The 23139-nt window shown below is 36.3% G+C and overlaps 1 protein-coding gene across 5 annotated transcripts in view; it reads right to left on the bottom strand.

The window, feature by feature from the left end:
• ATP13A3 (ATPase 13A3) overlaps positions 1–23139 on the bottom strand; it is a 113533-nt gene that overhangs the window by 26878 nt on the left and 63516 nt on the right. For all 5 annotated transcript variants that reach the window (XM_012780265.2, XM_012780261.2, XM_012780264.2 and 2 more), the window contains 15 exons: positions 18126–18276; positions 15927–16043; positions 15319–15336; positions 15073–15226; positions 14858–14978; positions 12464–12588; positions 10403–10578; positions 9866–9988; positions 9707–9786; positions 9050–9092; positions 8849–8958; positions 8103–8199; positions 7044–7116; positions 4122–4299; positions 3514–3701 (listed from right to left, as the gene is read on the bottom strand). In XM_012780265.2, coding sequence (XP_012635719.1) covers positions 3514–3701; positions 4122–4299; positions 7044–7116; positions 8103–8199; positions 8849–8958; positions 9050–9092; positions 9707–9786; positions 9866–9988; positions 10403–10578; positions 12464–12588; positions 14858–14978; positions 15073–15226; positions 15319–15336; positions 15927–16043; positions 18126–18276 — 1754 coding nt within the window. The remainder of the gene's footprint in view (positions 1–3513; positions 3702–4121; positions 4300–7043; positions 7117–8102; positions 8200–8848; positions 8959–9049; positions 9093–9706; positions 9787–9865; positions 9989–10402; positions 10579–12463; positions 12589–14857; positions 14979–15072; positions 15227–15318; positions 15337–15926; positions 16044–18125; positions 18277–23139) is intronic.

The raw sequence follows: 23139 nt of genomic DNA, 5'->3' as shown, positions 1-23139 counted from the left end.
AGTGACTCAGAAATAAAACTTTACATAAAGTAAATACACATGCAATATTCATCCCCAGTATATACTTATCTTGTTCATTCCCCAAACAATAACTGGGGCCTCTGATTTATAACTACAAATTTCAAGCATTTCTATTTCCATCCCCCTTCCTTTACATAGTCACTTATCTTTGTTAAGGCCACCTTTTTCTGTACCACCTCTAGGTATCTGAACTGTGTCAACCAATTTAGTCATGGCAGATGGATAGGAAAATGATACATAGGCCCTGAATAGGAGAGATATTGGCAATTCAGTAATAATGCTTTCACAGACAGAGAAAGGAATCAGATTTCACAAGCAGTAAACTGTAGGGATTAAGCAAGAAACTTCAGCAAAAAATGAAGCGAAATCCCAAGAAATCATATCTAGTTAAAGGAGAGTATAAGAATTAAGTGCCCCTGTAATCCTAGCACTCTGGGAGGCCGAGGCAGGCGGATTGCTCGAGGTCAGGAGTTCAAAACCAGCCTGAGCAAGAGCGAGACCCCGTCTCTACTATAAATAGAAATAAATTAATTGGCCAACTAATATACAGAGAAAAAATTAGCCGGGCATGGTGGCGCATGCCTATAGTCCCAGCTACTTGGGAGGCTGAGGCAACAGGATTGCTTGAGCCCAGGAGTTTGAGGTTGCTGTGAGCTAGGCTGATGCCATGGCACTCACTCTAGCCTGGGCAACAAAGTGAGACTCTGTTTCAAAAAAAAAACAAACAAAAAACCAAGAACAGCAACAACAAAAAAAACCCAAAAGAATTAAGTGCCTATCACCACAACCCTTGAAGTGAGAGCACAGTCAAATGAGAAAATAGAACTGTACTAGTTGAAAATGGGTAACCACAGACTGAAATTAGGTACTTGGAAGGCTGAGGCAGAAGAATCTCTTAAGCCCAGGAAATCAACCTTACAGCGAGCTATGATTGTGCCACTGCCTGGGTAACGACACTTTGTCTCAAAAAAAACCAAAAAACAAAATGACAGACTAGACAGACAGATAAATAGAATATAATTGAAAGAGTAGAAGAAAGCAAAAAACTCTGGAGAGAATGACTTAAATATCTAAAACTGAGATTAATTTTTAAAAATAATCCCAAGACAAATGTAATACATTATATATACACTGTATATAAATAGAGAACCACAACTGGCAGGTCTTAGCAAAGAACTGTTCCAATGGACTCTAATGAGGTGAAAACTAGCAAAATGTGTATGTCAGCTGTACCATTCCTTTTGTATTTTTCAGGAGGCATATTTTATAACAGAATGTACTTCTGGTTATCCACTAGCAGAAGTGCACAAGCTGCTTATAGCAAGGACAATATAGTTTTGTGGTTATATTTCTGCTAAAATATAATTTTTAATACATGTTCTAAAATAATAGTCCAGTAGTCAACAACAAAGTAGTATTTATTCAACTGAATTAGAAATTAAATGAGAATATAAATTTCTTAAGCATTTAATTATTTAAACATTTCCCAAATCACATAAAAGATGCATTTAAAAAGCATGCAACTAATATTGTCCCTTTCTCTTTTAATTCTAAGAGTATAGATAAGATAGATTTACTTATTTCTCTATAACTAACTTTCTTGATAGAGTCAACTTGCTTAGGAACCAGTCTGAATATCAGTTTTCTTTTTTTGAGATAGAGTCTCACTCTGTCACCATGGGTAAAGTGTAGTGACATCATCACAGCTCACGGCAACCTCAAACTCCTGGGCTCAAGTGATCTTCCTGCCTTGGCCTCCCAAGTAGCTGAGACTACAGGCATGTACCACCATGCCTGGCTAATTTTTTCTGTTTTTGGTAGAAACAGGGGTCTCACTCTTGCTCAAGCTGGTCTCGAACTCCTGACTTCAAGTGAATCTCCCACCTCGGCCTCTCAGAGTACTAGGATTGACAGGTATGAGCTATCACGCCTGGCCTGTTTTCTTTTTTTTTTTTTTCTTTTTGAGACAGAGTCTCACTTTGTTGCCCAGGCTAGAGTGAGTGCCGTGACATCAGCCTAGCTCACAGCAACCTAAAACTCCTGGGCTCAAGCAATCCTTCTGCCTCAGCCTCCCAAATAGCTGGGACTACAAGCATGCGCCACCATGCCCGGCTAATTTTTTCTATATATATATTAGTAGGACAATTAATTTCTTTCTGTTTATAGTAGAGATGGGATCTCTCTCTTGCTCAGGCTGGTTTCGAACTCCTGACCTCAAGCAATCCGCCCGCCTTGGCCTCCCAGAGTGCTAGGATTACAGGCCTCAGTGAGCCACCATGCCCAGCCTGTTTTCTTTATATTAAAAAAGCAATGCTCTTTCATAAATGTTGTTAGCTATTTTTGAATGTGCTCAATATTTGCATGAAATTTAAAAATAATGAACTTAAAAATAAAAACATTTATATCGGCCTTAATTATTAAATTCACCTTATAGTGTTACCTTTAGTTATAAAATCCTCTTAGAAGCACAGTGATAAACTTATGGAAGGCTTTTTGTCCCACAGCATGGTTCTAATATCATTCTCAGTAACACAGTTACTAGCATAGTTATACAATACATATAACTAATAAATATATAATAATGTTATCTATTAGAGAAACAGTTCCAAGAGAAAAAACAGGAAAAATTACCAGTAAAAACGAATTCCGATCTCACCTGTCCAAACTATAAAGTAACAAAATTTGCACTACGAACCACATGAGGTAGAAGTAATAAATAAATAAATAAATAATGTCTGTGAAAATGCTTTGTAAACTCTATTATGAGACAGAGATGCTAACAGTTGTTACTCCTATGACATACTGAAATCTGACCTGGCATTCTGCCAACCACATGGGCATCTCTTCACAATTATAACAAGAGAGTAACTCCTACTCACTCCAAAATACTGCAAAGTCTAAAAGTTGTCCCATATATTAGTATATTCCTAATTTTTAAAAATTGGCAATTTATATATAGTAACTGATATTTTTCCATAGACCGTAATTTTGATCAATCAAAATGCTGTATGCTATTGCCATAAACAGGCACGTACATGGAGGCACAAGCCTCCATTCCGCAGTGGCATGCAAAGATGACAGAAAGCAAGAATTCCAGAGGTGAACACTGGCTGTCCCGTGTCGGAAATAAAGAAAAGACAACAGGTGCTACACAGACCACCCAGAAGCAAAGTATAATGCCCACAGTTCCAACTGAGTGAGCTCTGTTCCTGCTTCCAATTCTAACTCCCTCTAAAATGGGTTGCAGAAATACAAGTTGGAGCCAGCGACGACAGGATGTGAAAACCAGGAATGTTTAACGCTGGTGACCTTAATTTTAAATTTAGGGTGGCAACTACCATGAAAGGAAAACAACACAGTAAACATCTAAATCGTTAGGTTCGTTCTCTGTGAAGATCTAATTCTGTGGAAAGGACAGTTATAACTCTTCTCCTCTACATCAGTTATAAAGGGGAAAGGCAGGGTAAAAATCACAATAAATATCAAACTTACAATTCTTGTAGCAAGGTTGCCTGAAGGGTTTTCCTTTTGAAAAGGCAATTGCCACTATGAGGTACTGAAAACTGGAAATAAAAAACACTGTGGTATTTTCATAATTTTGTATATTGTGTTCATCAAGTTCAGTTTCATTATATGGGTGTGAAGAATTCCAACGTAGGCTTCTTGTTGTATTACAAGCACTAGAACACATACACACAAATTTTGCATTAGTAAACAATACTCATTTCCCAAAAGCACCAATTAGTTAAAAAAATCAGAATCAAGTAAGATATTTAATAAGTATCCCTTGGTTTTATGAATAACTTGAGCATGGTGAAAGTAATCAGACCATGGGTTTGACATCTCTAGCACTCTTTTTTTTTTTTTTTTTTTTTGAGATAGAGTCTCACTCTGTTGCCGTGGCTAGAGTTATTAGGACCTAGCCTGAACACCTTCCTACAACTAGGAGTTACCATGGAACAACAGCAAATCCAGGCCAAACTATTTAAGCGTTTAAATCAATCTGCATGCAAACTTTTATATAAATTTCTAGACTCATTTTTACATCACACATGTTGCACACATTTTATACAGATTTTCACATAGACTGACCAACTTACTCTGAATGTGGATGCCACATTTCATACCAAGGTTGCTGCTTGACCCAAAAAAACCCCAAAGATTGAAATCCAATGCAGATGATAATCTGAGACAAAACGGAGAAGAGAAGGGCCCCGGATATGAGACCTGATGGTGGTCTTTGTGCCACAAGTTCCTTCCAGGCAGGATTTAAACTCACTATATTGAAAAGAAAAGAGGAAAGGTTCATATCTGAAATAATTTGTCATAATAAAAGAAATAATCAGATTCATTTTGGAACTTAAAAAATTTGTTTTTGTCAAACAATTCTTTAATATGAAAATCTCCAAAAACCAAACCAGATTATCATACATGTTTAAGTAATCTGTGAAAGTAAACAATTTAGGCTGTTTCAAAAATGTCTCAGGAATAATCTTTACATTTCTATAGGAACTAAGAGGAAACAATAGTACAAATAAAAATAATACTAAATATAAGCACAAAAATACAAAATTATGACCCTTATAAATTTAACTAAGTATCCATTATTTTCTGAATCCTTAATTGCAAAGCTACAGTTAAAATAACACATATTTTGGCCGGGCATGGTGGCTCACGCCTGTAATCCTAGCTCTCTGGGAGGTCGAAGCCGGCGGATTGATTGAGGTCAGGAATTCAAAACCAGTGTAAGCAAGAGGGAGACCCCGTCTCTACTATAAATATAAAGAAATTAATTGACCAAATAATATATATAGAAAAAATTAGCCGGGCATGGTGGTACATGCCTATAGTCCTAGCTACTTGGGAGGCTGAGGCAGGAGGATTGCTTGAGCCCAGGAGTTTGAGGTTGTGGTGAGCTAGGCTGATGCCATGGCACCTACTCTAGCCTGGGCAACAAAGCAAGACTCTGTCTCAAAAAAAAAAAAAATACATATTTCAAAGCACAATTCACAACTGAAAAGATATGGAATCAACCTAAATGTCCATCAACTAATAAGCAGTTAACGAAAATGCAGCGTGTATATATACATACCACAGAGTACTACTCAGCAGTAAAAAGGAATGAAATGTCTTTTGCAGCAACTTGGATGGAACTGGAAGGCATTATCCTAAGTGAAGTATCTCAGTAATGGAAAAGCAAATACTCTATGTTCTCACTTATAAGGGGGAGCTAAACAATGGGTTTATGTAGACATAAAGTATATAATGAACACAGGAAGCCAAGAAAAGAGGAGGGTGGGAAGGAGTGAGAGATCAACAATTACCTACTGGGTACAATGTACACTATTCTGGTGACAGGTACACTAAAATCCCTAACTTCAACCTTCTACAATTCATCCATGTTAACAAAAACAACTAAAATACATATTTCTTCCTCTGAAGAAAGACAATTAACAGTTTGAAGCAATATAAAAACAGCAGGAACAGTACAAAAAAGAGGCTTTGATCACTTATGTAGGTGTTATCCTCCAAGTTTTCCACTGTAAAGTTTTTATTTTTCCTTTATAATTAATAACTTGTGAAAAGCTACTTTGGGATGGTGTAAAAACCCTGCTTCTCTCATCAAAATTCCATTCACTAGTTTAATCATGTACAATCTTAAGATTGTCTACGTGGTTCTCAACCAGAAATAATTTTGCACCCAAAGGGAACATTCGGCAATGTCTGGAGATACTTTTCATTGTCACAATTTGGAGACTGGTACTGGCATCTAGAAGGAAGGGGGCCAGAGATGCTGCTAAGCATCCTACAAAGCTCCCACAACAAACATTATATGCCTAAAATGTCAGTAAGATCAGAGTCTCTAAATAGTCTAACAACAGTCCTTCTGTACTTACTGGTTAGCATTTTACTGTAAGAGCTTTCCCTCCTCTTTCAATTATTTATTTATAGATGCATTTGTGAATTTTTATTTGATTCAGTGGGTCACATCCCATTATCATTATTAACTGTGATGTTAACAGTCCCAATATTAGAACAAACCATGTCTCTTTATATGATGCATCTAGAAGAGCACAGTATCGGTTCCGTGACATTCCCACCAAAATTCATAGCCTGAGTTTAATGAGAATAAATGAGACAAATCCATATTCATTGGCCTATACTGACTCATAAATGTTAATGTCAAGATGCCCCCAAAAAGGAAAAGGGACTATTCCAAATTTAAATAGACTAAAGAGACATGGTCACTAAATGAAATTTGTAGGCCTACATTACATCCTGGTTCTAATCTAGGGGACAATGGGCAAAACAGGTATAAAGCATAAAGGAGGCCCGGAGTGGTGGCTCACGCCTGTAATCCTAGCACTCTGGGAGGCGAGGCGGGTGGATTGCTCGAGGTCAGGAGTTCAAAACCAGCCTGAGCAAGAGAGCGACCTCGTCTCTACTATAAATAGAAAGAAATTAATTGGCCAACTAATATACATAGAAAAAATTAGCCAGGAATGGTGGTGCATGCCTGTAGTCCCAGCTACTTGGGAGGCTGAGGCAGGAGGATTGCTTGAGCCCAGGAGTTTAAGGTTGCTGTGAGCTAGGCTGACACCAAGGCACTCACTCTAGCCTGGGCAACAAAGAGAGACTCTGTCTCAAAAAAAGAAAAAAAGGTAAAGGACATTATTGGCACAAATGACAAAACCAGAATATAAACTGTAGGCTAAATAATATATATCAGTGGGAAACTTCCCAATCTCGATAAGTGTACTTAGTTACAGAAGAGAATGGCTTTATTTAAGGAAAATTAAAGAAATTTAAATTTAAATCAATGTTAAATTTAAGGAAAAAATATAAACAGAACAGTAAAACAAATGGAGAAAAATAAGAACAACTGGTAATAAAAGACAAATTTATAGGGAATCTGGAGAAGTATGAGCCATGTTACAACTATTGAGGTAAATTTACCAAAGTTTAAGAAGTCATATAAGAATTTCATATGCTTTAAAATCAAACAAAGCAAATTTACTCACTTGTAAATACCACTACCAAAATGATTGCCAGATCAATGAAGAGAAACTGGAAGTCTCCTAGGTTACTTAAGATCTACAGAAGTAATTTTTAAAACATAATTAGTTTTCAGGAACTATTTTTATAGCATTATCCCAGGTTTTTGTGTTTCTCCCCCCAATGATGACTTCAAAATGACACTTGGACCTGCTTAAAATTGAAATGCATTTGCCTTTTAAATTAATCAAATATAACATATATTTAAACATTCAAGTTAATATATTAGTATAAATGTCATCTCCTTAAAAATCATTTCAAAAAAACCTTTTAAAAGTTTTCTGGCAAAAAGAAAACACAAATACTTTACTCAAAATATTCAACCTTGTAAATTAGCATCTTGAAGTTATCTTAACACATAACACCATCCCTTCTGATACTTCTTTCTAATGGTAAAAAGGGATAGTTTCACAAAGATTCTTTGGGATGCCACCAAAGTTCATTTAGAGAAAAATCTACAATGAGAACACTTCAACGATAAAATCCAACAGAATACCTATGGATACCACTGCTTAGTTTTTTTCTCTAAATACATAAAGTCCTACAAACTATTAGTGAAACATCTTTTTTCTTATTTTTTTTTAATATCATTAATTTTACTCTTTTTTTCTTTTTTTTTTTTTTTTACACCTAGCATTTTTTAGAAGACACAGAAACATCTTTTTTCATTCTGGCCATTTCCTATGAATGTATGGCAAAGCTAATTACAATTCTGAAATATTCCATAGCTTGACATTTTGAAGTGTTCTAAGAAAGATGTCCAATCTGCACTAAACACAAAAAAGAATACAATCATCTATTCCCAAGGCTGAAAAGCCACAGTTATTGGCCTTAAGAAAGATGCTATTCCAGATGAGTGAGATTTTCAACCTACTACTCAAACTACATTAAAGCAAAGGCAAATTTATAGACATAACTCACATAAACTCCATTTTGATGGATGTATTCAAAATCAAACATATATGCTCAACATCTTAAATGTCTTAACATCAAGTACCATCCCTGTACACAATGTTAATACTCACGGAATACAGGAGAGTAACACTGAAGTACTGGATGATGCTGTACAATGCCATAAATTTGAACACACAGAAGGAAGTTATTAAAGCAGCACGGCCTTCCCTGTGAAAAGAAATGATGGTACATGAATAAAAGCATTTTAAACTCCTCCTTTAAACCATAATTATATCTTGACAGATGAACATCAACATTAAGCAGCTACAACAAAGTGCTTGTCCACTGAAAGAACTAAGCCAAAGTAGAACTGGAAGAGATGAGGAGTGGCAATCAATCTGTTACCATAAGTTACAGATTGGACATCTGCTAATACACCATTAAAACAATTCACAGCCAGGCGCGGTTGCTCACGCCTATAATCCTAGCACTCTGGGAGGCCAAGGCAGGAGGATCGCTCAAGGTCAGGAGTTTGAAACCAGCCTGAGCAAGAGCGAGACACCTGTCTCTACTAAAAATAGAAAGAAATTAATTAGACAGCTAAAAATATATAGAAAAAATTAGCTGGGCATGGTGGCATATGCCTGTAGTAGTATCAGCTACTCGGGAGGCTGAGGCAGAAGGACTGCTTGAGTCCAGGAGTTTGAGTTTGCTGTGAGCTTGGCTGACACCACAGCACTCTAGCCCGGCCAATTGAGTGAGACTCTGTCTCAAAAATAAAAAAAAAAACAATTCACATTACTTTTTATGATCATTTTCCCTTCTGTACTATTAGAGCAAGATACAAAGAGGTGAGAAAATTTTAAATTTGTACTACCTGATAAGGTTTGGCACACAGGAAATACTAGGAGTTTTGGAGGTAAAGGGAGATGCCACCGAAGCTTCAAGCTCTGACAAGGAAATACCTCCGTGTGCTCTCTTCAAAGCCTAATAATTTCAAGAAAAGTGGTTAAGTTTTGTGAATATGATATAGGCTAAAATAAGAACTACAAAAGTAAATCACAAAAAGTATACTTACACCACAATCATTTGCACCATCACCACACATCCCAACAAAATAGCTAGGAAACAAACAGTTTTTAAGATTTTAATAAGTCCTTAAAATGCATGACATTTAACTTACTAAGATTTATATACAGAGCTAATAAACCAATTTCCTCCCTGAAACTAAAGAATTCTTTCATTACAATGACCACATGCATGTTGCTGTGCAAACACCACCAACCTGCAAGTGAAATACATGAACTATTGTCCTCTGTCACAATATAGACAAACCATTTCTCAATTTCCTCATCTTTAGTGCAAAAAGGCTTGTGCCTACACAGTCTTTAGTATACTCATTTTTAAAGTTATCAGCAAACATTTCTCCCTCCAAAACTTTAAGTATAACCATTTACTAAAACTATATATATGGTCACTTCTATCAAGATAGAGCTCCTGAATGAATGACCTCTACACCTCCACAGGTATTACCTGGAGAAAGAATTGCAGAAACCATGCTTTAGCAAAATAAACAAGCACACAAGCCTCTTATTAAGAAGCACTTAATGTTTTCACCTATCTCATTATAGGGGACAATGACATATATATATATATAAAATATAAGTTACTTTTCTGGGATTGAAAATGAAACTAATTCATAAAAAAAACAAAACAAAAATCCAACAATACTTACTCAACATTTTGCAATGCTTCTACCAACTGTGTCTTCTGATCAGGTGCCATTCGAGCATACACAGTGCCATGCAACATCAACTAGAAAAAATATGAATTTCTTAAAAATATTGCTCACAACACAGCCATGTGAACACATACATAAACCTAAATCACTTACCTTAGGAACAAGGTCTTGAAAATGCTCCAGTATCACAGAAAATGATTTTCCATTCATTGCAAAATGATAACGAGTCACCTGAAGGTCCTCTAAGCTTTCATGGACCAATTTAATTGGAATAGCCTGTGTATGAGACATTCAGAACAATATGTAGGCACCCAAACCAAGTAACACAATTCTATTTTAAATATGCTTGTGTTCTAAACTTAAAGATTAAATATCAGCTTGAATTTGAAATGATCCATGACTGTTATGGACCACTAGCATCATTTATCAATAATTACTTTAAAAATAAGATAAATATTTGGGATTCTGATACTTGAAAACTATGGTTCTCAATTATGGCTTAATATCTAAATTTACACATTGTGATTCCTGGGTCTACCCAAGTCCTAATGAATCATAATCTGAGAAGCTAGTTCAGGCTTCTATTTTCATCTAGTTTTTGTTTTACTGTGTTTTAATGAACTACTTTTTAGTTTTCAAACTAAATTTAAATAAGCAAGCTTCAAAATGGAGAATTAATCTTGACATTACCTCTGAGTTAATTGCTGATGAATTACTGCACTGTGTCAAGGAGTCTGCATAATGCCAATTTATCTTGGCAACTTTCCCATCCTTTGGAGGTAATGCTTCAGCAATAATAACCTTATCCTGAGGTAGAATCATCCCACAGTCTCTAGCCACAGAAACAGCAGTCAGCATGTTGTCACCTAATTTTCAAAATATTTTAAAGGCATTAAAATTAAAATGGAAACATGAATGTATCAAACAAGCACTTACCGAGAACCTACTGCAGTTCCCACAACTAGGCTTAGCAAAATGAGGATAATTTATAGTCCTTACCTCCAGAGTTTAAAAGTAGCAAAATCTGGGCATACTTTAAAGGAAGCCTCAAATCATGCAAAGCATGTATATGCTAAATAGACAAAATATCCTCACCCACAATGTTTAAAGCCAAATACAATTTTCAATCTTTTCCAGTCATGCACTATTTGTACCCACATAATACATGGCACAGTGCTATATACAGAGCAGGTGTTCAATAAATATTTGCTGAAATAACCTAGGAGTGAGTGACTGGTAGTCTGTATATACAAAAGGATGAATTACAAAAGCAAGATTACACAAAACAAAAAGTTAAGGAAGCTAATGAGAATAGATGCAACAAAAAGCAAGAGAAACAACTTCTCATCTTGAGAAGGAAAGAATTGAAGAGAAGTAAAGACAGGATCTTAAGGAAGAGAAGTAGACAAAGGTTTGGGAATACCATTGCTACCAGAACCAAAGTGTTTCTTTCCCTAGTTCTCACACACCATTTCCAAGGGCGTCTTCCTGCAACCATAGAGACACAGAGATATATGTTCTGGCAAAGAAGGATAAAGAAGAGATACAGATGAAAAGTGCCTTGTGATCAATGAGACTTTAGAATTACTGGGATGCTAATGGACTTGGTTACCTTGAGATATATGGCAAGAAGTATGCTATTAGATGGATCTCATAGTTTAAAACATAAAAATGTACACAGGCTTTTTTCATGTAAGTCTTACTGAACACATAAACGCCATAAACATCTTAAATCTGATTGTTTGCTAAGGAAAAATCCAGAGCTACCACAAATTTACACAGCTAAGAAATAGAAGTTATCTGAAATTATCAACAGCTTAGTAACACCAGAAGAATCATTCAGAAGTACTACTCAAAAAACAAAAACAAACAAAAAAAGAGGCTATTTTCACTATTATGAATTTAATCTAGGAGAATAAATATAATATCTGACATATAAAAATTTAATTCAAATAAAAATCTATTAATCATTTTCTATGCACTTGATGGTTCTAAAAATGGCAGACGACCCAAAATGAGTAAAATACTTCTAGCCCTCAAGAACCTTATATTCTAGTAGAGAAGGCAAATCTATAAATAACTAACACAAAACAAGGTACAGTAAGTGTTATAAGAAATATACGAATAAAGAGAGACAAGAAAAAGTACAGTGTACCTTTGTTATTTCACTATACTTTCTTTTTTTTTTTTTTTTATTTATTTATTTTTTTTTTTGAGACAGAGTCTCACTTTGTTGCCCAGGCTAGAGTGAGTGCCATGGCGTCAGTCTAGCTCACAGCAACCTCAAACTCCTGGGCTCGAGTGATCCTTCTGCCTCAGCCTCCCGGGTAGCTGGGACTACAGGCATGCGCCACCATGCCCGGCTAATTTTTTTATATATATATCAGTTGGCCAATTAATTCCTTTCTATTTATAGTAGAGACGGGGTCTCGCTCTTGCTCAGGCTGGCTTTGAACTCCTGACCTTAAGCAATCCGCCCGCCTCGGCCTCCCAAGAGCTAGGATTACAGGCGTGAGCCACAGCGCCCGGCCTCACTATACTTTCTATAAATAGAATTTCCTAAACCTCAAAGAGAGTATTGCAAAGTTATCTTATACCTTTGGAAAATATCTGGTGCTAAAACAGGACAACATAGGACAGAGCTACTACATAATATGCTTTTGTAACTAATTGACCATTCCTCAATAATATATAACTTGAACTCTAAGAGTCATGCTCAATTTTTTCCTGTGTTCTTTTATAAAGTCTAACCTGTGACCATGACAGTGCGAATGTTGGCTTTATGCAAATCTTCAAGTACTGCAGGGGTTTCTTGCTTTAATTTGTTCTGCATTATAATTAATCCCATAAAATCCATGTTGTTTTCAATGGTATCTCTGCAGAAAAAGAAGTTTTAACACATAGTAATTCAGTAAAGACAGTAAGTCTTGTTCCCTTCATGCTGATAAAGCAATTTAAAATGCCTATAAATTATAAATTCAAACACTTTATATGCTGAATAAACCATGTGTGCATTTATGAGTTAAATATCTCAAAAAATTTTAATCTGAAAAAGCAATTTCCAAGAAATATTTTTGAAATTAAATTTTAACCTTTGAAATATGAAATATAAAAATCATTTGGAAAAGTATATCTTTGTAAAACACTAGTACTACAGAATATTCATCTTATATTCTATGCAAAAATGCATAAGCATAAATCTATTCTTTACTGTTCCCCTACAATATACCCTAACTTAGATGTTAAAAGAAAAGGGAAAAACTGTACCACAAGCACATTTGATACAGTTATAGTAGATTCATTATCAAGTCTTTGATCAATTCTATAAGATAATTCTGGATGCTGGAAATGTGATATAAGAATCATTAGCAGTACAATGAGATCTACTCAGGACCCAGAGATGACTCTGAAAATATTGATAATCGATATAGTGATCAAGATGCTATTTTTCAATAACTGAGTATTCACAGTGCATCAAGCACTATACTAGTCACTGGGAGGTCAAAGATGAAAAGGCATGATTCTCAACTCTCAAGACCATTTTGTGGGAAAACAGACATGCAACCAGAGAGGCATACAAAAATATTAATAACACATGCTTCTGCATGGTATTAAAATCTGTTCAGTGATATAGCTGCATTTGTAAGAAACCTCAAACTACCAAAATTATATCAGAGTGTTTTTTTCAATGGGGAAAGGAGGCTTGAGGTTAGGGACCAGAATTTCAGACTTGCAATAACCAAGTGATTTTTCTACACAAAAATTCCACAAAAGGTGTTTCAAGTGCATACCTATGAAACCTAAACATCTTTGAAATAAGTAATATATAACAATAGGTGGTAAAGGTAACAAAGAATAGTCGAGAAAATTAATATAAATGATACTGATGGTGGTAACAGGAGAAAAAAGCCTTGAAAGCTGAAACTGCATTTCAAAGCGCAAAGTGGCACCAATGTGAAACTACTGTGTCAAAGGCACAGAGTCATTTTGCTACAGGACACTAGTTTCTGGCTTCGGTTGGTTTCCTAAGTCTCCTGTGAATGATACAGCTCATGGAAATCTTGCCCCCTAATTAATGAATAGTCCGACATTTGAGATATGAAGGTTGAAGCTATAAGAGAAATGCTAAAACTTGTTCCTACAAGGTAGAATGGAACCACAGAGAAGGTCTTGGCTGAAAGATGAAAAAGAAGAAGAAAGTTGACAGGAAGGGAGAGTGTATTCTGGACAGAAGGAACAGCCTATCCAATGGCATAGAAGAATGTCTGAATGAAAGGCTCATAAACTACAGGAAATTTAGTAAGTCTTTAAGGGGGAAATGGCAAAAAGTGAAGCCATAGAAAAGAGACTAATGTGCCCTTTGGAGGAATTAGGATATAATATTAATACAATACATCTGTGGTTCCCAACCATGCATATGAATCAGATCACTTGGGTAGAGGTTTTATTTTTATTTTTAAACACTCACACTCAGAGTATGACCACCACCCCCAAATAGGCAAAATTAGCATAACAGCCAATGGATATTCCTTTCTGCTTATAAAATATAAAAATCCCTAAACAAAAATGCTATCCTCAAAGGTCTAGATAAGTGACAGTAAAAGTGACAACCACTGAATATGAAACCCATATTTATACACAGGTGGAAATGTGACACTGGTAATGCCATTTGACTTGTGATGGCGGGGGGGGATTTGGAGAGAAGTGGGGTGGGAGGAGAGTGGCTGCTGGGATTCATGATACTCTGACCAAACTAGTACTTGAATCCAACCTTGGGCAAAAGTGAGAGGTCATTCAGAGAAAATAAACCTCTGTAAAATTATGTTTACTATTCCTAGAATGTGCCTGCCACACAATAGGTACTGGATATTTAAATAATGAACTGAAAATGTTCCAAAGAGGTCTAAGAAAAAACACACCATGTTACAATAGTATAAGTAGTCAATACAGAAGCAGAGGAAATTAGTGGGAAAAAATGTACTCTTACCACAATCACCTAAAACCATACTGTATTGTGTATAATTTGCATACATTCAATTACTAGTCAATAAATGCCTAACCAGGTGCAAGTTATTGTGCATGACTTATATAAACTTAAATGATGCATACTGGAAAAACTGGAGGAAAGCTGCTCATCAACCTCACCTGCTAATATTTTGTACTTTATGCCATGTCAATTTTGACTCCAATTTTCTGTGTGCAAGAGCTATCACACGGAAGCCCTGTTTGGTGAAGTCTTCCAAAACTTTTTCAAAATCAACAGGAACTTTTAAAAGAAAAAGTAAATTTCATTGTTACAATTGCTAATACAAGCTTATACAAATACCAGAATTTTAGCCAAAGCATAGTTATTTCCTTACCCGTTTCGGGTTTACAAAGACTGGCAATGATCTCAGGTGCTCCTTTCATGTAGGCGTCCATTTTCTTATCCCCCAGCACCCTTGCAACCACACTCATACGTTGCAACGCAGAAGAAAATGGGAACTGGCGAACAATTCCTATCTCATAAACAGCCTATATAGTTTCAAAAGATGCACAAAGCATTTATTATTCTTTCAAAATAAAAACAAACATACCCAGGTAACAAGTAAACATTCTTCACTTACTGGAAGTTCAAACAGCTCCTAAAAACAAAACAAAACAATAATTAAGAAAGAATACAGATTAAGTCTACTAACATAGCCAAGTTGGAAAAAATTTACTAAGCACCTAAAAAACATTATCTAGAAAAAAAGCAAGGAACTTTATTTCAAAGTCAGGCTTTAAGATTCTTTCTATACTACCTCCCATTTTTTGAAAAGTATGTTCTTAAATATTTTCAAATATTCTAGTATCCTGAAAATATTAAGTACTAAAATAAACTAAGGGGAATATATTTTATAATTTACCTAAAAATAAAGCCTTTCATATATTCTTTTTACTAAATTCTACAAATTTAGATGCTATCTTAAAATACTAATCACAAGACATTAAGCTGCTCAGTAAATAGGAAGGAAAATTAATGGTACTAAGAATTAAATCTCAACATTTTTACAAAGAATGCCTGCAATACACTGCAGGTGTAGTTCCTGATAAATGCAGTTAAAATATCCATATCTGTATACAAGTTAAATAAAGGACATGACTTCCTCTTCCAGGAACATTTCAAAATAAGAATTAAATTTAAATTTAAGTAAGCATCAACAGCATTATCCAGCTTTACATGATTTCATACCATTTCTTGGTTTCCTGTGGGTATAGATTCAGGAAGCAACTGTTTGGGAGGACGAACTACTGTGGGCATAATTCGATTATGAAGTGCTGTTTCTTCTTCAGTTGCTTCTTCCAGAATCTGAAAGGAAAATATTTGATGACTTGCTTCATAAAATTCAACTTACTAGTTCCATTTTCAAATGGAACATCATGGCCATTTTCAGTGAATTTAAAAAAAAAAGAAAATTCTGTCCAAGGAACAAATGAGCACTACTAGACTAGTAACACAAATGAAACAAAATATAAACAAAGATGGTTAGTTAGATGCCTAGCAACCCATGGGAGAGGACACAGACATTAGAGGCAGAAGAAAGAAAGAGACACAATTCTCTCATTTCATTCCTGCAAGTGTTAGTTTTAGAGACTAGCTCTGCCAAAAACAGAAAGTTCTAACAGTTCCAAAAATTTTCAGTCTCATCATCTATGGACTCCTTTCTGCTAACAGTAGAAAATTCAGAAGTATGTGAAGATCAGACATGGTTAGTAGAACCAGTGGGTTGAGAATAGGCTGAAGGAAAAAGATATGCATTTAGAGTTTCAGCTTGACCACTTCTGGTTAAGTTACTACTATCCCTAACCCGTTGAAATTTACTTTAAAAACATTTCTTGGGTGAAAAAAATTCAAACAAAAACCTATATTAAATACACGTACAAGAGAAACAAATTAATTGGAGGGATCAATCAATAAGAAAATAATGGGGAGGGGAACTGTGAACAATTAGCCAATTTTATATAATTCCTAGACATAGTCTTTTTTTTTTTTTTTCCTTACCATGGTGGAAATAGACATAGTCTTTTTTCACGTTAACATCTCTAAAATTGGGATGCATCTAATATATGATGTCAACCACATCAGGTAGCAGTTGTGACTAGTTATGTAAAACCATTCCATTGATACACAAGATCTAGTAAGATCAAACATCAAAGCATCTCAGAGAGAACAAAATATGTCATTATACCAATTTACTTTATTTAACCAATTTTTTAAAAGATCCAAAATCACTGAACTCTAAATCTGCTGAAAAGTTGGAGACAGGCTTTAGAGAACAAAGATAATCAGTCAATTTTACTTTTCTCTCTATAAATGAAGTGGGGCCTCCTTTCAGAAATTAAATTTCGAGAGTATTTATTGTGGGCTTTCAGAAGATGGCAGATAGAGCACTTGTGCAATCATCCACCACCTTCCCTTTCAAAAGGCTAACAAAATACAGAGAGATGGAGATGGAGACAGAGATGGAAAGAGAGAAAGAGAGAGAGAGAGAGAGCGAGAGCGAGAGAGATCCTGTAAAAGTAAACAGAAAGCAAAGCAGAGAGAGGGAATTTCTAATATGGAGATAAAGGGTAAACTGAAACATGATGATTGACATAACTATGAAGTAAACAATAGCCCAGAATAAACACAACAGGATATCAAGAGAAGTAGGAACATTTCTTAATAGCCAGAATAGCCGAGGTAAACAAAACAAGCAAGCACTTAGAAGTTAAAAATTACCAATGGCAAATACAGAAGGAAGCTGTAAATAAAAACAGAGGAGGGGGAGAAAGGGGAACAACAGAAAATAGAGAATGGGTACGAAAGAACACTGAAGACACATGACTACTTTATAGTTTTCTGCCTGTGACACTCAAGACATTCTTACTGACTTCTGGCCTACTGCCCCAAATTTCTGATCCCTGCTTTATCTTATAAACATAACCAGAGGCCTAAACTGCTCAGCCTCTATTAAAGGTGTCTAAATGAGTTAATTTAACACATACTTTTTGGCCAGGCACCGTGGCTCATGCCTGTAATCCTAACACTCTGGGAGGCCAGGGCAGGAGGAATGCTTGAGCTCAGGAGTTCAAGACCAGCCTGAGCAAGAGTGAGACCCTATCTGTACTAAAAACAGAAAAAATTAGCCGGGTGTGATGGCACACACTTATAGTCCCAGCTACTCAGGAGGCTGAGGCAGGAGGATTCCTTGAGCCCAGGAATTAGAGGTTGTTGTGAGCTAGGCTAAGGCCACAGCACTCTAGCCCCAATGACAGAGCAAAAAACTGTCTCAAAAAAAAAAATTTAACACTTTTTACACAATTTTTAAATTTTTCCACTGCTATATCTTTAAGAAATTACAGTTTCTTTTACAATAAAGTTACTCATACTTTAAAATACTGAACTTACCCATCCAATGGCTTCAAACATTTTCAAATCAAGTGGGTCACCAGAAAGCACTCCTCCAATCTTTGTAAGTGAATGACAAGTAGCCATACAAGCAACAAACTGGGATTTTACCAACATCGCATTGCAAACGTTTTCTTCTGGTAAAAGAAATCTAAACAGAAAATAAACTGAATTAGTTTCATATTCTAAAGACAATATTCTAAAAAGGCATTTTCAGGTTTTGTAATTTAAAAAAAAAAAATTTCTAAATCCAAAACTGAGCTCCTAAGTAAGGGAAATTTTCAAGTACCAGAAATAATGGAAAGGAAAACCAGAGCAGTGTAGATCTGAGCTGATGCTAAGGCTACAGGGGGCAGCAGGGGGGGTGGGGGGGAGGGCATCATAATACCCAAAGGAATTAGAGTTTAATGCTCACAAACGAACAGGAGAAAATGTCCTGGCCCCATACATAGCTGGGGAGTGGGTACTGAGAGATTCCCTCTGACCCAAGAAAGCCAGTGCTCTTAAAGAACTATATACCCTTGGGAAAAGGGGTAGACTAGAAAAAATTTACCCACAGACTCAAATGCATAACTAAGAATAAGCCTGTCTCTTTTCTCTCACTCAAGGTTTAAGAAAACAGGTAGTATCTACATATTATTTACTATGTACCAGGCATTACTCTAAGAACTTCTACATATATTGACTCATTATATCTCATACCATAGGAAGATGTTTCATTATCCCATCATAGATGAGAAAATTGAAACAGGGTGGGGTTAAGTAAATTGTCTAAGGTTACATACACAGCCCCTAAGTAGAAGAGCAAGGTTGAAGGCTACTATACTACACAGAATCAGTTTTGAATTTGAATATATGCTACTGCCTGGTTCAGAAACCCACAAATTATAGAGCAACATAAGTGTGTCTGGCACCACTGATACCACTGGTATGCTTGGCCAAGTAAAGTTGAAACTTCTCTAGAGGGGAGCTCCCCACAACACAGCCTCAAGGGAGTCTCAAAGAAAAATCCTGCTAAGGATGAGTCTATAATTTAAGCATACACTAGGAATTAATTCACCAGGAGAGTCAACAGACATAACAAAGACACAATTAGAATGCCACAAATCTGAGATAATACAAGGGCAATTTCAAAGAATGCAAAACAGGGCATTTTTGAGTTAGACTTAGAAAAAGACTAAGACAATCATAGAAGGAGTGGAGGTAGGGGTAGATTGAGAAAGAACCAAGTGAATTTTCTTGTCCAAACATGGTTAGGATTCTCAGATGGAAAAAAAACAAAGTATGGGTAAAAGACCACAGTGGAAGAAACAGAGGCTGAAAAATTTCCAGAATTTATGCAAAACATAAATCCTTGCAATCAAGAAGCAAAACACATAAAAACATCACAGTGAAACTATAGAAATCAAAGATAGAGAAATATTTATAAAGCAACCAGAGAGAAAAGAGATTACTAAAGAGACTAAGATTTCTCAATAGTAACAAAAGATATCAGGAGAAAAGGAATAACATCTTCAAAGTACTGAGACAACACAACTATCAACTGAGACATCTGTATAGTTACACCATCACTCAAGAATGACAGTGAAATAAAACTAATAAATGTAGTTACAGAAGATGGCAATTTAATCCAGAGAAATGGAATATAAGAAGCAATGGTTAAGATATTTGTAAACCTAGGTAAATATAATCATGTAGACTATATAAGTACAAAATCATAATCATAAATAATATATATAACAAATACATAAGAAGGAGGGGGAGGGTAAAAAATTAAATAAAAGACAAATAATGAGAAGAGGAATAATCAAAAGTATTCTGTAGTCCATAGTTTTTGGGTATAGAAGATAGTATTAAAACCCATGAACTCTGTATTATAAGTACGAATATTAATAATTTAAGGACAAACCAGAGGCGGAGCACAGTGGCTCATGCCCGTTAAACCTAGCACTCTGGGAGGCCAACACGGGAGGGTCACTTGAGCTCAGGAGTTTGAGACCAGCCTGAGCAAGACTGAGACTCTCATCTCTACTAAAAACAGAAAAAATAAGCCAGGTGGTGGCACACACCTGTAGTCCCAGCTACTGAGGAGACTGAGGCAGGAGGATTGCTCGAGCCCAAGAGTTTGAGGTTGCTGTGAGCTAAGGGGATGGCATAGCACTCTAGCCTAGGCAACAGAGGTAAACTCTGTCTTTTTAAAGAACAAACTGTAAAAGATTAGGATGTATAAATTCAGAAAATGAGAGAAATAAAGAGAATATGTGTATGCAATTTGGTGTGATGGATGGCAAAAGTAACTTCAAATGTATCTGAATAAATGTGAACACAACAGCACAAAAAGATTCAAAAGTAAACAGATGACAAAGGTATACTATATAAACATTAGGCAAAAGAAAGCTGGTATGGAGCTATATAAATATTAGATAAAAGAGAATTTAAGGCAACATGCATTAGTAGAGAGAAATAAGATTACAATGTGACCTACTACTTAGCAAGAAAATGTAACAACTCTTGAAATCATATTAATTGTACAATATTGTCTTTCAAACTATATAAACCAAAAATCTAGCAGACTTCTTAGAGGGAAAAAATGACATAAACACAACTATAGTAGTAAAACATCTGCGTTTCAAAAGGCAAAGAGATGAGTCAGAGACTAGTGAAGTATATTTGTAATACATAGTACTGAAAAGATTACTACCCCAAAAATAGAAGGAATTCTAACAAATGAATAAGATAAAAACTTAACACAAGAGAAAAATTAGGATGTATTTAATAAACAGACAATACACACAAGAATACTAAATGACCCTTCCCCTCCAAAGTATGAAAAGATGTTCAACTTTATCAGTAACAAGGAGAATATAAAACAATGAAATACTCACTTTATATCCATTCGTTTGGCAAAATTTACAAGTCTGACAATAATACGCTTGGCAAAAAGATCTTTATCGGCCAGGCACGGTAGCTCACACCTATAATCCTAGCACTCTGAGAGGCCGAGGAGGGCAGACTGTTTGAGCTGAGGAGTTCGAGACCAGTCTGAGCAGAAGGGAGACCCCATTTCTACTAAAAATAGAAGGCGGGGTGGGCCGCAGAGCAAGATGGCGGACGACAAACACAGCCAGACAGAGCGTCTCTGCAAAAAAGACAGTTTCTAGAAGAAATTAGAAGAAAGCTAGCAGACGAGCATACATTGGCTGAGGGTCGGAAGGAGGGGTACCGGAGACTACGGGAGATTCCACAGGAGGAGGTTGCGGAGAACTGGAAGCAGAGGCCCAGGAGAAGCCGTGGAGTTTGGGAGGGTGGAAAGGAGTGGGACCTGCTCCAGCCTGCAGGTCACAGACAGCCTCACCCCCACAAGGAGACTTTCTGACTGAATGGGGCCATTCCAGCCCCTTCCTGACAGCTTTTCCCTGAAACAGAGAACAGAACTATGACCCCTGCTACCAGCATTTATGGTGCCTGAAGGCAGGCTTAACCAACCCAGCAAGACCAGCCCTCAATGAGGTGGATAATAAGGACACACCTGGAAGACCCAGAGCCCCACCCACCACCTGAGGCACTAGAGTGCCTCTCCAGAGGAACAAGAGTGGTTACAGGACACAAAAACAACAGTGTAGACTGCTCCTCCAAGTAAGCGCCACCTACTGATGGGGAGGACATTCTGCACACCCTTTTAACAGCACCTACTGACTCATCATACAGGGTGTAGTCGAATCTCACCCACAAACACCACCTACTGGCTCAGAGACTAAACAGGGTGTGTCATTACCCAAACGAACACCTAAAGGAAAGAAGCAACAACTGATCCAGATGGGAAGAAATCAGCGAAGGAACTCTGGAAACATGAAAACTCAAACGGAAAACACACCCCCAAAGAGGAACACCAGCCCCTTAGAAATGGACACCAACCAAAATCAGATGACTAAAATGACAGAAGAAGAATTTCAAGTATGGATCCTAAGAAAATTCAACGAGTTGCAAGAAAAACTGGATAACCAACACGAAGAAAACGCAAAAAGACTCCAGGACCTGGAACAAAAATTCACTAAAGAAATTGAAACAATGAAGAAAAGTCTAACTGAACTCCTAGAAATGAAGAATCAATTCAGGGAACTACAAAACACAGTAGAAAGCCTCAAGAACAGGGTAGATCAAACAGAAGAAAGAATCTCAGACATTGAAGATAATACCTTCCAATTAAATAAATCAGTCACTGAGAGCAGAGAAAAAAGAGCAAAGCCTACAAGAGATGGGGGATTATGTGAAGAAACCTAATGTGGGGGTCATAGGGTTACCAGAAGGGGAAGAAGAAAACACTCAAGGTATGGACAAGCTATTCAACGATACAATAGAGGAAAATTTCCCAGGCCTTGCAAATTGGACAATTTCTTAGAAACACACAGCCTCCAAAGGCTCAACCAGGAAACAATAGAATTCCTGAATAGACCGATATCAAGTACTGAAATTAAAACAGCAATAAAAAAACCTTCCTAAAAAGAAAAGTCCTGGACCAGATGGTTTCACATCCGAATTTTACCACACCTACAAGGAAGAACTGGTGCCTATCCTGCAGAAATTATTCCACAACATTGAGAAGGATGGAATTCACCCCAACACATTTTATGAAGTGAACATAATAACCCTGATAACAAAACCAGGAAAGGATGCAACAAAAAAAGAAAACTATAGACCAATATCCCTAATGAATATAGATGCAAAAATTCTCAACAAAATACTAGCCAATCAAATCCAGGTGCTTGTCAAGAAAATAATCCATCACAACCAAGTGGGCTTCATCCCAGTGATGCAGGGATGGTTAACATATGCAAATCTATAAATGTAATTCACCACATAAACAGAAGCAAAAACAAAGACCATATGATCCTCTCAATAGACACAGAAAAGGCATTCAACAAAATTCAACACCCTTTTATGATAAGAACGCTCAACAAAATAGGCATAGACGGGGCTTACCTAAGAATGATACAAGCCATATATGACAAACCCA

Source organism: Microcebus murinus, chromosome 1, assembly GCF_040939455.1.
Source record: "Microcebus murinus isolate Inina chromosome 1, M.murinus_Inina_mat1.0, whole genome shotgun sequence".
Lineage (NCBI taxonomy): Eukaryota > Metazoa > Chordata > Mammalia > Primates > Cheirogaleidae > Microcebus > Microcebus murinus.
The sequence above is the reverse complement of the archived record's forward strand: the minus strand, read 5'-3'. Positions and strand labels throughout refer to the sequence as shown.